Source organism: Cydia splendana, chromosome 5, assembly GCF_910591565.1.
Source record: "Cydia splendana chromosome 5, ilCydSple1.2, whole genome shotgun sequence".
NCBI classification, from domain to species: Eukaryota; Metazoa; Arthropoda; class Insecta; order Lepidoptera; family Tortricidae; genus Cydia; species Cydia splendana.
The window spans coordinates 18,212,983-18,229,600 of NC_085964.1; the positions used below are offsets into that span (position 1 = coordinate 18,212,983).

At 36.6% G+C, this 16,618-nt stretch overlaps 3 protein-coding genes across 5 annotated transcripts in view; 1 reads left to right on the top strand and 2 right to left on the bottom strand.

Moving 5' to 3' along the window:
• The window catches only part of LOC134790900 (protein PFC0760c-like), a 33,811-nt gene extending 32,672 nt beyond the window's left edge, over positions 1-1,139 (bottom strand). For both annotated transcript variants that reach the window (XM_063761888.1, XM_063761887.1), the window contains exon 1: positions 548-1,139. In XM_063761888.1, coding sequence (XP_063617958.1) covers positions 548-898 — 351 coding nt within the window. In that variant the 5' untranslated portion in view covers positions 899-1,139. The remainder of the gene's footprint in view (positions 1-547) is intronic.
• Positions 1,140-1,292: 153 nt separating this feature from the next.
• LOC134790860 (uncharacterized) lies at positions 1,293-3,961 on the top strand. Its single transcript, XM_063761840.1, has 6 exons — positions 1,293-1,616; positions 1,949-2,071; positions 2,161-2,868; positions 2,942-3,062; positions 3,146-3,321; positions 3,910-3,961. The coding sequence occupies exons 1-6, from the start codon at positions 1,392-1,394 to the stop codon at positions 3,934-3,936; spliced, it is 1,380 nt and encodes a 459-aa protein (XP_063617910.1). The 5' UTR covers positions 1,293-1,391; the 3' UTR covers positions 3,937-3,961.
• Positions 3,962-3,981: 20 nt separating this feature from the next.
• On the bottom strand, positions 3,982-7,593 carry LOC134790861 (lipase 3-like). Of its 2 annotated transcripts, none has more exons than XM_063761843.1 (5): positions 7,296-7,593; positions 6,237-6,438; positions 5,558-5,919; positions 5,100-5,198; positions 3,982-4,380 (listed from the first exon to the last, which is right to left on the bottom strand). In XM_063761843.1, the coding sequence occupies exons 1-5, from the start codon at positions 7,419-7,421 to the stop codon at positions 4,000-4,002; spliced, it is 1,170 nt and encodes a 389-aa protein (XP_063617913.1). In that variant the 5' UTR covers positions 7,422-7,593; the 3' UTR covers positions 3,982-3,999. The 2 variants fall into 2 exon arrangements, with proteins under 2 accessions (XP_063617913.1, XP_063617912.1); XM_063761842.1 differs by having other exon boundaries at positions 5,040-5,198; positions 7,296-7,578.
• Positions 7,594-16,618: the final 9,025 nt, after the last annotated feature.

The following is a 16,618-nucleotide window of genomic DNA, read 5'->3' on the forward strand; positions in this document are numbered from 1 at the left end:
CCTATCAGTCTATGCCTTCCATTCAGTAATCATTACTAATTAATAATAGCATAGCCAATAAAAATATCATTCGCTAGCATCTGCCATAAGGTGCATGTTTCCCTTCATGTATAGCATATTAAAATTGTCATCTGATAGCGACGCCCGTTTTAGACAAAAAATATCTTTTCCCGCCGAAAACAGGCGTTCCATAGCAGCACTCGAAGGTGGTAGTGTTATATTTGAGGAATAATCTTAATAAAATTGGAGTAGGTACTTAGGTATTAACGATTAACGGACTTAAGGAAAGTTAACGGAAGTTAACAAGTCCGTTACAGGTTTTTAAAGTTAACTTAAAAGTGAATCCGTTACTCGAAAACTTAACTTCGTTAATTAACGATTAACGGATTAACGGACTTCTGCCCAGCTATGGGTATAAGGTAGAGGAAGTTAAGAAATCTAGTGTAAAAATTGCACTGTTTACAATTATGTTTTACTTAATGTCTCTGGTCATAATTTTTTTAAACAATATCGTAGAACCGTATAAAAGGAATGAAATTTTACTCACTGCTTTTGCGATTTCACATTTTTGTCCACAATCTAGATCCAGTACATCATAAGCAGCTAACATTTGCTCGAACTCGTCAATCTTGCGTTTTAGCCTGCCTATCTCCAAGTTCTTAGTTGCCATGAGCGTGTCAACAATCACTTTCATAGGCACATACTTTACTGGCGCTGAGAGAGCGTTATTCCGTCTTATCAGTTCTGTAAGGTGTTCCGTCTTCGAGGATCCGAAATGTGACCATGCTCTGGCGTCCGTGCAAGACGCATGCGTCTTTAACTTCCCCTCATTTCTCGGAGGTAAGTCACACAACTCCAAGTTTTGGAATACGCGCTCTCTTTTTGTTATAAAAGACATCGTGACGCTTACTAGCCTTCTCCACTTACAAATAATATAATTTGTCTAAACATAAACGGTTCTGAAATAACTCTATTTTATGTTTGTCTTCCATCCATTTAAATCGGACATTTTTGTATTGAAAATAACACCGTAAATTAATATATTTAGACTTATGGTAAATTGTATAGGAAAATATCAAATGTTTTGAGCTGTCATAAATCGAGATGGAATGGTGGCTTGAAATGGAATGTGAGTTTCAAAATATTTGTTTTTTGACATGACAATTGGGAGCTTGACCGCTTTTAATTGACATTCAATATGTCATAGCTAAGGTGAAGATCGGTTTTGCATTTATGGTACTAATCCAAGGAGGTGTTAAAACCCGTCTGTCAAATCATGTCAACCCCAAAGAGTATAATAATTAATAATATATGTAGGTATAGTAACTTAACCCTATTTCAAATTTACGTGTAAAAAGATGTTAGATTAAAATTAAATGTTTTAATGTGTGATGCTGCATTATACCATACCACACAAATTGCGTCTGATATCCCGTAACGAAGGTAAAATAAAATCACATGACTCGTGTGTGGACATCAGAGCTTGGAACCACGATGTGGCAATTCGTGACGGGCACCTCAGAGCGTGGATCAAGAGTGATATGCCCTGCTGTGTGATACCCGTTTCAACACTAGTTGCGGCTTTAAGGGTAATGGGTTGCAGGCGACGTGGCTGCGTGAGTCTCGATTATTATATATAAAGTGAAATAATAATATGCTTAAACCCTTTGCTTCCCAAGTTCCCATCGACGCAATATCGTGTCAAAAATGATCGAAATTCAATGCTAATATTTAAAACTTCAAGGTCGCTTTTTGGTGTGCAGATTTAGAGCAATGGCAGTGATTCATACCCTCTTTGGATTGATGTTCAAGGGCGACAATCCATATTTTTTTAATTTACTAGGCACCACGGGTAGATGATACCTCTACCTAGAAATGATGCATTTATTTCGGAAGTAGAGAATTCGTCTTCTTTATTACTATCGCCATTATTTTTTCTTATTCTTAGCTCACACCAAGATGCCATCCAAATTGCAAGTCCAAAGAAGTACTGGAAAGTATATGCAATTCTTGTCAGACTATTAAAGAATGCTTTCAAAATAATCCACAATATGAAAAGTATTTTTATGAAGTAAGTAGACTATACATATTTTTCAAACTGTTTTAATTGTACCTAACTCTACCAATAATGGAGTAGTAAATATGGAGTTTATGTTTTAGGAAGAATTCGAAACAAGTCATTGGCCCTGTGAGCGATGTCTTGATGCTTTGAAAGGTATCAAAATGTTATGGAAGATAATTTTGGAAAAAATATTCCGAATTAATATTCCAAAAACGGAGAAAACTCCTCTTAGCGACCGTTCTTCATGCAATATGTTAACAACGGCGAAATCATGGAAAAATGAAATTTGCCGTGAAGCTTTATATGTTAAAAATGTATATGTACTTGATGAGAATCAGAATGTAGACGTGACAACAAGTTCATGTCAATGCAATCCTGGAGCAATTGATGCGAATTGTAGCAAAAACAATAATGAAAGTTACTTTGAGACTCCCAAACCACGTAAATTAATAAGTAGAAGTATATCAGTTAACATAAAGAAAGCTGATGCCTGTTGCGAAACTTCTTGCTTAGAAAAAGGGGATAATAAAGTATGTAAGAATGATTTCAACAATTTGCAACGAAACTTAAACGACCTAACGGTGGATATGGAAAGATTGAAAAAGGAGAACGTGTCATTGAAGATGGAGTTACAGGGTGTTTATAAAAACAGCGGTTTGAAGTCTCGTTTGTCACGTTTGGCACCGCTGCCATCACAAGATGCTTTAGCCTATCTTCCTAAACCATTCGAAGAAGAAGAGACAGCTAATTTCGTTGATGATGTTGATTCTGAGATGATTATAACTATGAAGAACTGCAGAAAATTGGTATGCATCGATATGTATTCGTATTAATTTGATGAACGTACCTACCTAAAAATTAACAGTGAACTTTTTACAGGGCTATAAACAAGTAGCACTTCTACAAGTTTTGCACAAATCAAATCAACCGTTTTTCAGTACAAACTGTAATCCTGAATCATGTTGCAGAAAAGAAGATCCCATCCACGTCTTGAAAAAACGTAATGATATAATGAATTATACGTCAATGTAATGCGATTTCCTACCATTTTACGAATATCATTTTCGTTTAATTTGTTTTCAGTGCAAACTACCTTTGGGAATATCATGCAGCGAGAAGTTGGTCTTGTGAGCGATAAGAAGTGCAGTGAAAAACCTCGATCGGAAGTAGAAGCGTCGTATCATAGCTACAAAATAAAGCTGGACAAATGTCCTTCTAAACTACGATTTGAAACAAAACTGTTGCCCGACAATGAATGTGTAAATTAACAAATAAAACCTGGTTCCGTCTGCTCAATTTTATTTGCGGCGAAAGGCCGTGTCAGGATAAGCTAAGCGACTCTGCCCCCCTCGAATTTCGGCGTGTATATTTTTATGGATGGTGTGGCTACATTAGTCATTAATGTGCAAAATATCAGCACTTTACAGTTTTTTGGTTTAAAAAAAAACGAAATACTTATAGTTTTTCTTCGATATTTTTTTCTAGCCAACCGATTTTAGCGTGGTTCACATATGTATATTGTACATTAACTAAAGATATTATGATTATATGACATAAATTACTTTTTTATTATATCATAAAAAAAAATGCTGACGAAAGTTCTTGTCCAAGCAAATCTTGTCAGTAGAAAAAGGCGGCAAATTTAAAAAATGTAGGCGCGAAGGGTTATAGTCCCATAGAAAATTTGAATTTCGCGCCTTTTTTTACTGCCAAGATTTGCTTGACCAAGATATATGAATATTTTTTTGATTCCGTACATTTCCTGTGTCGCTGGGAATAATTTATGAATTATGTTAACATACCTAATACAATGATGCACCCTCATACCTAACTGTTTATTTTTTCAGGATTGTTCCCGTGATGTGAATAACTGAAACATGTTTGTCTATGTTATCGCAAGTCGTAAATAAAATCAAACATACAATTTTATATTTTATTTAAACAAACTGCTCCATAATTTTCATGACACGATCATAGATAAGTTTCTTAGCGTCTATCGCAAATACGAAGTCCAAATGGTTGAACTTCGGTAAGGGTACTTTGTATTTCCCGACAGCGGACTTCACTTCTCTGAGTAGCTTATCGACATCATTGGGGGTGGATAGCCAGTCGTTGTCAGCATAGTGGAGGAAAACGGGGGTGCGTATGTTGGACAGGTCGTAGGGGGGAGGTTTGAAGGTGCCGTATTTGCGCTTGTTGGTCAGGAGACCGTGGTCGAACTGGACGAATTTGCTGGACTTGTAGAGTTGGCCGTAGTGGATGAGCTGACGGGTGGCGGCGCCGGCGGGGGTGTGGCCTAATACGATGGGCAACATTGTCTGTAAAGGATTTAATCAGTCAGTTATGCACCGTTATGGCAATTCCATTGCCTGGATCGTCATCATCTCAAAAATATGTCCCATAGCTCTTATGTCACCGAATTAAGAACTATGGGGACATATTTTTGAATAAGTTGGATACACCCATATTTTACAGTTGACTGTACATGACACATTGTATGGAACTGGAGTATCTGATCATGATCACCTAAATCAGTCATTTGATTTATGTCCTAAACAAGGCAGATACAATTTTACCGCCCCTAGCTTAAAGCAGTTCAAAGTCTTCAAACATTGGTTGTATATTATATTCAATGAGTATAAGATTCATCAGCCTAGATAAGAATTTATCCAAATATAATATCCTACGGATACAATACATACAATGTTTCAGGAGATTTTGTAATAATTAATCATTACAATCAGAGAGTCACACATGTTATATCAGTGTTATATTGTATACCTGAAATATGACAATATCTGAAATCTGTTGTTTCTTATATCCCCATTTCAATTGAAGGGATGTTTACAAAAACAACATAACTGCTTAGAGCGGTTGACACTTTTTTAAGAACATTGTTAATCGTTTCAGGTGTCAACCAGTGTAGTCAGTTATGTTGTTTTTGTAAACATCCCTTCAATTGTTTTTCGATACTTACAACATTGAGTTGCGCGTCATTGTACCCGCAGATGAGGAACAGTAGGTTGGTGCACAGGACCTGCGTGATGGACTCCTCCAGGCAGAACGTCTGGCCGGCAAGCTCGTTGATCTTCCCGTTGGGCATGAACTCATTGGCCCCGATAATCTTCATTATCAGCTGTTAATTTAAAAGCTACTATAGGTCCTAGGTTTTTGAATAGAATTGTTAGTGGCAACCAAAGAGTAAAGTAAGTACTTATTGGCAACCGCAAGAATTAAGGGAAAACTCAAACTATTCGTATTAGCGCGACATAAAATAGCAGAAATTAAATAAAATGGTACTAAAAAAATTCCATACTAATTTGTTGCCATATTTAAGCATTTTACGTTAAAAATGTGTCCTTTAGTTACGTAGGAAATGGGGCTCTCACTAATGTTCTACAATTTCTTGTCGGACTATGTTAGTAGACGTCGTTATTCATAAATGCGCTGCAAGCCTCAATTCTGTGTTTTTAACTGACAACAATAAATACTTACTTCAAGAGAATTAGTCAACGGTGCAATCGCTTTTATTAACGGACTTCTTATGTTCCCAACATACGCCACCGGAGCCAGAGCTTGCATGGCGCTAATCTTCTCATTATACTCCGGCCTAGTCGAAGCCATGACCCAGAACGCAGTGGTCCCTTGAGAGAACCCGACGTACTGCATCTTGGGAACCCCTGTGTTCTTGATGACGTAGTCGATCATGGCCGGGAGGTCGTAGTAGCCGATTTCATGCCAGCTAAACTTCCAGAAGGAGGATGAGGTGGGTTTTATGGAGACGTGGCGCTTGGAGTAAGTGTTGCCGCGGGCGTTGCCCATCCACACGTCGTAGCCGGCTTCTGCTAATATGTATGCTGAAAAAAGATTTCATTTAGATAACTCTTTATGTTAGCCGGGGCAGAGGCGACCATAAAAGAGATGGAGGGACGACCTCGACGCATTTTGGAGCAACTGGCGGGAGCATGCACCAAACCGTGATGAATGGCGAAAGAAAGGGGAGGCTTTTACCCAGCAGTAGGACACAAAATAGGCTATAAAAAACTCTTCATGTATTGAACTACTTAGTTTACTAAAAGACGAGCCTGCGCCGATTCTAAGAAAAATAACATTTATAACGATAACGCGTCTTCTTGTACGTGCAGATGGATACTCCTAGTGGGACTATACTTACCAAAGCCTTTCCCAGGCATCATAAGCACCCACTCAGCAGAAGACGAGAGCAGGCCATGCTGCAGAAACACCACGGGTCTCGGGCCCGGCTTCGTCGCGTTTTCCCGGCCATGGGGGATACGGTGAAGCTCCAGGATGTACCCATCTTCCGTGTACACGCGATGGATCTCGCAGGGGTACCCGTATTTTCGTATTAAGGACCACTAGGAGAAAATAAATTCCGCTTTATGTGGTTGTGCCACTTTTGTTTGTGATCTATGATATCATCCATATTGTCATGCTGGATACATATTCGAATATTACAGGAAGTTCTTAGTAATGTGGAAACCTATTAGAATATCATAAAATATTTTCCCGGATAATAAATACACCTATTTTCAGTTAACAAATAGTTATTTCGTTCGTACTGAATACGTGTTGCCTACGAACGTCAAGAACCAGTCATATTTATTTTTTCTGAGAATGTTAGAGCGATGTTTTGATTTGAAACTATTAATGTTTAAGTTAAACCAAAGAATGTATCAACAGTCTAATTAAATTAGTATTTTCAGAAATTACGAAAGACGTCAATTCAAAAGTAACTCTGTTAAAAATGCGAAACTTAGTATTATAAATGCGAAAGTAACTGAAACTATTTAGATGAAATTTGGTATGGAGATAGTTTGCGACTCGGGGAATGACAAAGTCTTTATCAATCATCATCATTCCATGCCGACGAAGTTACGGGCAGAAACTAGATTTAAATAAAACGACAGACACCACGGGAAAATACATGAATCTAGTATATAACTGGATCAGGTATGAGGGGTGGGGGGAAATGACCGAATGGGACATAGTCTTATGTATCTTTCGGTAGGAGTAGCAGCAAAACCGCTATTATTGTTAGTCCTTGTCACGGTCTGACATTTTTTCTATTCCCCACCGTAAATTTAGTATGGATTATGGAGGGCAACAAATAAATTCGACCAATCATAGTGTCGCATTGCGTATGTTTTGTCCCTCACGGAGGCACGCGTATAGCACATCTATAGGATCCTACCATCTATGGGAAAATACGTACTGTGTCCAAACTGGCATCTTCCAATATTCCTGGATGAGTTTTATACCCACCAACTTCAGAATCAGGCTCATCACCATTCACTTTCATCATCATAAGAACCAACACAATGCTCAAACTTAGTATCATGGCTAATATAGAGCGTTTATAGTTAATGAGTCAATCTCTTACGAAGATTAGGAGTTGACTGAAGGGTTAGCGTTTAAATTGATAATCGATATGTGTTGATAAGTGCAAGGGCACTGGCCGTTCAATTGTTTCGTAATTGTGATTCCTAAAACGCAGTAAGTGTTGCACGGGCTTCTGTTAGAAGAAAAAATCATAATGTTAATAATTAACAGGTCAATTCGAACATAGGTACACTGATATAATTTTGATGTCAGTGTACGTTTGAATTGGCCGGCCAGTCAATGAATAATCACTGAAACTACTCTCAGTGTTTAACGCAGAACGCTCAAAATGACGAAGTAATTTCGTCATGTAGCGTTTTAAAGAATTTTGCGTTTGTTAAAGACTAAAGTTTAATTCATAAATAATGTTATGTACGTGTTAAAATAGGCTGATTTGCCTAAACACCACTTCTTGTCCACTTGTATTACTTACATAACTAACAATGTAGTAACCCTACTTGAGTAGGCAGATACGCCTGATATGTTGTCTATAACAACATTTCAAAGGAAGAGATTCTTACAAGGATACATTCAAGCCCCTTTGACGTAAGCTTTACTGGTAAACTGTGCTGGTATACTAGTAAAAAAGTTAAAAAACGCACACTGGAGCGTTAGCCCCGGTAATTCCCGGGCTGTTCAGTTTCATTAGTAACTCATTTTGGTTTTTTTTTCTGGCTAAATTTGCAAAGCAACGCAGTAGACTGAAATATCAACACTGAGTTAAATGACCACAGTATGTTGGTATGTTGTACACTGATCGAGGAAACTTGTAAAATTTGTAAATATTTATACCTTTTGTAAGATTTTATGATATGACATTATATGACAGAAGGTGGATTTTAACTTGGCATAGGCATAGACATATATTAATTAAATAGATCTCTACAGAGTTCTATCTTTTACTAGGTACTTATTACCAACTTATTACATTACATAGGTATTTTATGCTCGTGCTTATCCTGCTCCTATTTTGTAAATATGTATTAGCTTGTTGCCTTATCATTAAGGAAATGTTTACGGGGGAATTGAAAAAAAATCCTTAATTATAAAAAAATGTGCCTAAGTAAAAAGAAAGTTTAATTAGCCTTAAGTTAATTGATTCCATTTGTGGTTACCTATGTAAAATGAATTGTTTTGTACCCAATTCATACACTAATAAATTTATAGCATACGCTTACATACTTTCATGCATGATAACTTAAACAGGAACTGCTTAATTGTTTTAACACAATGGAATCAATTAACTCAATTTTAATTTATTATCTAAATATAATTTGAATTATTATTATCTAAATATAATTTGAATTTTAAGTACCTAGGTAATTTATCTCAAACTGATTCTATATCTTACTCGTACCGGCCTACTTATACGAGATGCACTATGAATGCAAAACGAACGATTATGTTACCTTAAATAGATATCAAATTTTTTTAGGCGTAAGGTGCGCGCTCTCACTTGTTAAGCTTATAGGAAGGAAAAGCTAAACCCATTCGAATAAAAGTTTTTGGGAGTGTTTCTGTGGGTTCCTTAGTAATTGATTTGATAAGAAAAAAGATTGAATATATGCATATAAAAATTAAAATAAATTAAAAATTTAAAATTATTTACAAAAAATAATTTACTATCTTATACGTTAAATATAAACATACACAAAAATAAATCAAATAAATTGAATAATAAATAAAATTGTGCTAGTAGTTAATATGAGAATATACGTGGAATATACCTTAAAATTTTTAACTCGGGTCACATTCAAACTCGTTTTATGAGAAGAGCGCTCTCACTTGTTACAGTTAAGCTTATAGTAAGGAAAAGCTAAACCCATTCGAATAAAAGTTTTTGGAAGTGTTTCTGTGGGTTCCTTAGTAATTGATTTGATAAGAAAAAATATTGAATATATGCATTATGCTTAAAATTGCAATAATCGACTCACGAAATAGCGGTCATTTTATTTTTCGTGTGTCTCCTATTTCGTGCCACTATCAAGGATTTCCTAGATACATTTTGATTGCTTGTTTTTTAAATATAACAACGAAGATAATTAAAAAAATAAATTAGAAAACAATTAATGTATTTCATGAAGTTTTTGTATGAGCGAAATTCGGTATATATTTTTTTCACTAGAATTCTCATAAAACGAGTTTGAATGTGACTCGAGTTTACATTTTTCAAGCTATTTTCTCATATTAACTACTAGCACAGTTTTGTTCATAATGCAATTTATTTGATTTATTTTTGTGTATGTTTATATTTAACATATAAGATAGTTAATAAATAATTTAAGTTTTAATTTTAATATCTTGTACTTAAATAATGCTGAGTGACCTAAGTAAGGTACAAAATTGAAAAGCTTGATCATATCACAATTGGGTAGGTAAAGTTTTTTGAAGATAAGCTAATTATATTTTTTTCCGATAGTATTCATTATAGCGATCACGGAAATGCAGCTCTTAATTCCTTTGCGCGTAGTAAATGGGACGAGATAGAAAAAAAAAAGATGTCAACTGTCAATGTCAATCTTGGAAAATAACATGAAAATAATTGGAAAATAATGGTCGAACGAAACCTTTGTGTTTACTTGTAATTGGATGTCGGTGTGATTTCTAGAATAAGTATTTTTAACGTCCCTAGCACGATCAACACGGATATTTTGATAATGATAACGAGTGCTTTCGACTACTTGGCACTGCTTCTTGGAGAACATTTTCTTTAACGCCTTCACGACGACTCTTGGACTGCTACACGAGTCATTTTGGATCTCAGTATCAACACAATGGATGGAGTTGGAGACGATCCCGGAAACATTCGAATGGAAATAGAATATTACAAAGATGAACTCCAAGTGCTTTGTACCGTCTTGTAGGAAGTACAGACATTACTTTCCAAATTCAGCGTATTTGAGCACAGCAAAGTCTTTAACAGCGATTCGGTGCCAAGCTTTGAAGATATATTGGCCAAATTAGTAACTTATACGTTTGTGAGGACTGTATAAACGTGATTGTTGTATTGTACACTTCGAGCAACACGGAAGGGAGGCGGCTTTCGCACTATTTCCCCTCTGCCTAGGTACAAGATCAACGGATCTAGCGCGGGTAATAAAACTAGTTGCGCTCGGATTTTCAACTAGACCGAGTCAAGACGCGCGCGTGAACACAGCAGCAGAAAAAATGCCTAATTGCTCGGTTTTTTGTTATAAAAAGAGGTCGGGGACATCAATTTACAAAAAGGTGTTACATTTCACATGTAATATTTTTTTTACATATCATACGTTTAATTACATTTAAACACAATTATTATATTTTATAGTCTCATGTAATTGTTGGATTTATCGATTTTGCTCGCCCAGTACATATTGTGGATCGGTCGAGCGACAAATCCGACTTCTCATCTCTCAGAATACAATAGAATACTTCGACAAAAATGTGTTAGTGTGCGTGTTGTGACACTTGTGACTAGTCCACACACAAAAAGAGATCGAGGTTTGCAAGATTTGTCTTTGACATGTGTCATTTTCTATGTATTTGTGTCGTCATTACAGATTGGATTTTGTATGTAAGTATGTGAGAAGTGCGACTGTGTGCACCTTTCCCCCCGCCAAAAATGGCAGAACGATTTGTACGGTAAGATATCGCTTGGGCCCCTCCCTTCCGACGTGTCGGAAGCCGGTGTTGCTCAAAGATTGTACATACATAATGATTAAGATTGTAATAGTCTTATAACTAGGTCGTTATTGGCTGTTATATATCGGCTCGGCAAGGTGTTCACAATATCTGAACACGCACTCTAACGCCCTCTGATAATAGAGGCGTGTTTAGATATTTATGAGCACCCTAGCTGCACCAATATAATATATCTGTGATGGTGACTGTACTTTAGAAAACTTACAAAATAATTCCAATATGAATCCCGTAAATTTCCTTTCGTTTTATTTTATAAATCCACAAATTATTTATTATCCTTAAGCATTAACATTACAACAATACCTAGGATCATGCTGTGCGGCGTGCCCTTGAAGAGAGTTGAGAGATTCAAATATGGTCAATATGGATAAGTATGTCTGTTGGGTTACTTCACATTGGGGCCTGTTTACATATTGATTAGCGTTGATTGAGAGTTTAATACATTTGCCACTAAACACAAGTAGCAAGTGTATCAACTCGCAAAAACTCTCAAAATTATGTGAGGAAATAAAACGAATTCAATTTAGTAAAGCGTATTTATTAGGGGTAAAGTGACGCGAATACAATTAAAAAAACAACGCATATTCTTAGTTTATAATGTAGATGGCTTTTTAGTTTTCGCTTGGTCACAGAAATACGCTAAAAACCACTTTCAGAGAAGGTGTTTCTTGCGTTTTGGCTGTCCTTCCACAGCATAAGCATGTCGTAAGTCCTGTTGTATTTGTCCCTGGACTTAGCAGGAAGCTAGTTATTCATTATTAAGTTTGCTTCTGCTTTCAAATGAGGCGGTGTGCCGTCTATTCCATGTCGTTTTCGTCACTTGAACTCATTTTGTTTATTACGAGTATTAAAATAACAAGCGGTAACTTATTGAGTATTGCCAAATACAACTAACATAATACCATGAAACCTAAATAAATAAACAAAATTAGGTTAGTAAGTATATACTTAAAAAAAGCTGATAAATGGCTTTCTTTTATCCTTTGATTTTGTGGCCTTGATCGCGGCGAGACGCGATTGGTCATATTCATTATAGCTCACTAAAGCGTTTCATAATGAAGTCATACATAAAGTCACAGTGAAATGTATGCAATTAAGTACCTATATGGTTTTTGAAGTCTTAATTCAACCATTAAAGTCGACGAGTAGAAGAAACTTTAAGCTAGATCTCAATTTGACATTTTTTAAAATATTATTTTTAACTTTAACTTGACCTTACAATTACTCGTAAGTAGGTAAACCCGATAAATATTTAAAATGATTATCAACAAATTATCACCAATTACTCTAAGAAAACTTTATTCCGAAACAGGGGACACGGATTCACGAACTTAGGAGCTGAGCTAAATTTTATCACGAAATGGGAGCCAAATAAGAGGTTCACGAAAAAAATCCTATAAAAAAAGTTTCAACTAAAACCCTATAGTTTATACATTAAATTATTAACAAAGGACTAATATCACTTACTCAAAAGCTTTCAAGGTATTGTTATGCTTAGTAATATGTATTTAAAAAAATATACAAACTCTCAAGAGCCTTAACCTGCCGAAACAGGGGCCTTTACCTTAATAGGTATAGTTTCGAAACAATTCCCAGAATAATTTACATAATTATCTAAATATATGTATTACATTAACATTGAGAATTTCAAGGTCACACAAAGTGTTCTATTGTGTTAGTGTAAGTCATCAACTTTTTGATATACTTATACCTATTAAATTAGGTTAACCGGTGTAAGAACAATCTTATCAATAAATATATATGATAAAGTATCAAGTGTCCATTTCATTAACAATTAACTAAATAGGTATTATGAACTTGCATAGGTCGACTTCATACTTAACTCACAAGTAACTCCAGCGTTACCTTTCTATCCTCAGCCCTCACACCGGTGTTGCCCTTAAGCTATCCCAGATGTCGCTTTTGTTAATGTTGTTCTTTGAATTCACTTATTGTTCTATTTGGTTTTCTATAAAATTATAAAATGTTTAGGTTGTCCAAGATATCGTTATTTAAATTGAGGTACCTATTTAGTTATTTTCGTTTGCACATCAGAAAACGAATAGGTACATACGTACAAATTAATCAGATAGCTGAGATTAGACCGTTTATCGCATTAACCACCATTAACGCATTATACACAATTACGAGTAACTTGACCCTGCTATTTTGTAGGCAAGCCTTGTGCTAGTTCAGGCAAACAGACATTCTTGAACTGAATTAATTATATGTAGGTACTTCGATCACTTCACTTTGTTGATGAAGAACTTATAACCTACCTTTACATTTTTTAAATTTGCCGTCTTTTATTTCTACTGACTGAAATAGCTTGCCAAACTGTACTATAGTTTCCCACAATCTATTTTCAAGTCGATAGGGGCCTCATATTGTATGAGTGGATTTAAATAAATTTTGTCTCATAGACAGAGTGGTCTTCAGATTAAATTGCATTGATATGAATCTATAGGTAATTATCCCTAGAAAAATACTGTACAAATCAGCGTTATCTAGCGTAGGATTTTTTAAACTAGTCGAAACTTGTATGAATGAATTGGATGGATTTGGGGTCCATAACCCAAGAAAAACCGGGTAAGTGCGAGTCGGACTCGCGCACGAAGGGTTCCGTACTATAATGCAAAAAAAAACGAAAAAAAAAGCAAAAAAAAAACGGGCACCCATCCAAGTACTGACCACTCCCGACGTTGCTTAACTTTGGTCAAAAATCACGTTTGTTGTATGGGAGCCCCATTTAAGGTGTATTCGGGTATTACCGAATGTCGGATAATTCCGAAATTCAGATGAAAATCACCCTTAATTCCATCATAATAAAAGTCTCTTTTCGGAATTATCCGACGGTTTTCGACATTCGGAATTACCCGAGTAAACCTTAATCTTTATTTTATTCTGTTTTTAGTATTTGTTGTTATAGCGGCAACAGAAATACATCATCTGTGAAAATTTCAACTGTCTAGCTATCACGGTTCGTGGGATACAGCCTGGTGACAGACAGACGGACGGACGGACGGACGGACAGCGAAGTCTTAGTAATAGGGTCCCGTTTTACCCTTTGGGTACGGAACCCTAAAAATCTTCATGCATGTCATACCGCGATATGACCGCGATTCAGGATTTTTACCACCTACACGAAGCAGCACCATCTAGCATACAATCATGGGATGAGTTTTTCATGACCAGTGTTGCCAGATGAAATCTGAAATATTCAGTAGAATAAAAATCGTTTTAGCAGTAGATAGGGGAAAAAAGCAGTAGATTTAAAAAGGTCTGCAATAGGTAAAATTGATAAAAAAATATTTTATGCTCTGACCTGACATCAACCTCCCATAGAAAATTTGTTTTTTTTTTCCTTTTTCTACTGACAAACTGGGTGTGATTGAGTAATTGAGTATAGCTGGCAAATCAAATTGTCAGTAACAGTAAAATGAAGAGTATCATTCTGTCTCTTACTTCTGTTATTATAATTAATAAATGAGCACAAGTTTTTTTTTTCTACTCATCATTCGCTTGCCCTTATCCCATTCATTTGGGGTCGGCACATCATGTTTTTTTTTCTTCCATACCTCTCTCTCGCCCGTCATCTCATCATTCACTTGCATTCGTTTCATATCATCTCTCACACAGTCCTTTTCCTCGGTTTTTCTCTCCCGTTAATTCCCCCCACATTCATTAGTAATACCTTTCTCGTCACATGACTTTCATCCCTCCGCATCACATGCCCATACCACGCTAGGCGATTCGCTCTTATTTTTTCTACTATAGGTGCAACTTTCAGGCTTCCTCTTATATACTCATTCCTTATCCTACCCATTCTTGTCACACCACACATCCATCTTAACATTCTTATTTCCGCTACATGCAATCTCTTCTCATCCGTCACCTTTAAGGCCCAACACTCTGATCCATACATGACGACAGGTCTTATGATGGTTTTATAAATTTTACCCTTCAATCGAAGAGGCATTCGAGCGTCACAAACGGTTCCCGTGACCTGTCGCCATTTCATCCATCCTGTGCTAATCCGGTTTTTTACGTCACGGTCAATATCGCCATCGCACTGTACCAGCGAATCGAGGTACTAAAAGGCGGAGCATCAGACCGGCAACGTAACGCCATCGAGTTCCATGGCAGCGAAACTGGAGAGACCGCCGAAATCGCAGAACATATGTTCAGTTTTAGATCTACTGATCTTCAGGCCAACATTCTCCAGTTTTCGCAGCCATTTCTCAAGTCTGCTCTGTACCTCGAGTCCGTCTTCATCCACAAGTACAATATCTTCAGCGAAAAGCATACACCAGGATGCCTCCTTCCTCCTGTATGTCCGAAGTTTTTTTTTTCTACTATTACTATACAATAACTATACGATTCATTTGCCAGGCTATAGTGGCGACGAAGCCGACCAATACTACCAACCTACCTACCTATCACAGATATAGTAAAATGAAGCCTAATCACACTATAGATAAAAAAATAACCGCGGTTTCAGAAAACTTCGTATGTCATAAAGGCTAGACGACGCGATACGACGGTATAAAGTAACTAGATGTTCCGGTCACGAGGAATAATCATTCATTTTCGAAAAATCAGTAGCTCAGCAGCAAAAAGCAGTAGATCGGTAGATATTTTTAAAATCAGATAGATTTACTGCTTAATCAGTAGATCTGGCAACACTGTTCATGACATTAAATTTGTTGCCATATAAAAATATACGTTGGCGTTCGTTTGAGTAGTCTTATTTTAAATTTTTCCTTGTAACCGATAATCGATTATTGAATAACCATCGGTAATTTTGTAACATTACTATAATCTCTATAATACATATTCGTATTCAGGACTAGATAGATATAATTATTATATATTGTATTGCTCAAAATTTCAATTCAAATTCATAGCAGATTCGCGACTAGATTCTGGCTAATGAGAGTAAGGACTGGGTGCGGCGCACGTATCGATAGTGTGTAAGCTGATTGCCGCACTTACGTGCGTGCGTTAATGACGCAGCCATAAGTTAGAGCGAGAAAGAGATATTTCGTTTGACTGCACTAAGAAGGTCGCAGTGCGGTGCGGTAGTCTGTTACGGCTTTTAGAATATGACGTGTAGAGTCTGTACGGAAAGAGAAGAGTCGTGTAATTTATTGGGCCCCATACATTCCACGACTCTTCTCTTTCCGCTCAGAGGGACTACCGCGAACTACGTTCGATGTCTTGACTCCCTATTAGACGTGTGCGCCGCGCCGGCGCGCCGCCGCCGCCGGGCTTTTTGACCACGCCGCCGCCGCCGATAAATGATCGGCGTGAAATCGGCGTGACCTTGAGTGTTGTTAATTAGCTATTCCAAGTTGGTTTTTGGACTACAAAATGGATTTTTTGTATTATTTATGTTACAGTTGTCAAATATACATCAATTAGTAATTAAATGAAACTAAATAGCTAGTTGCAGAAACTATTTGACACCCCAAT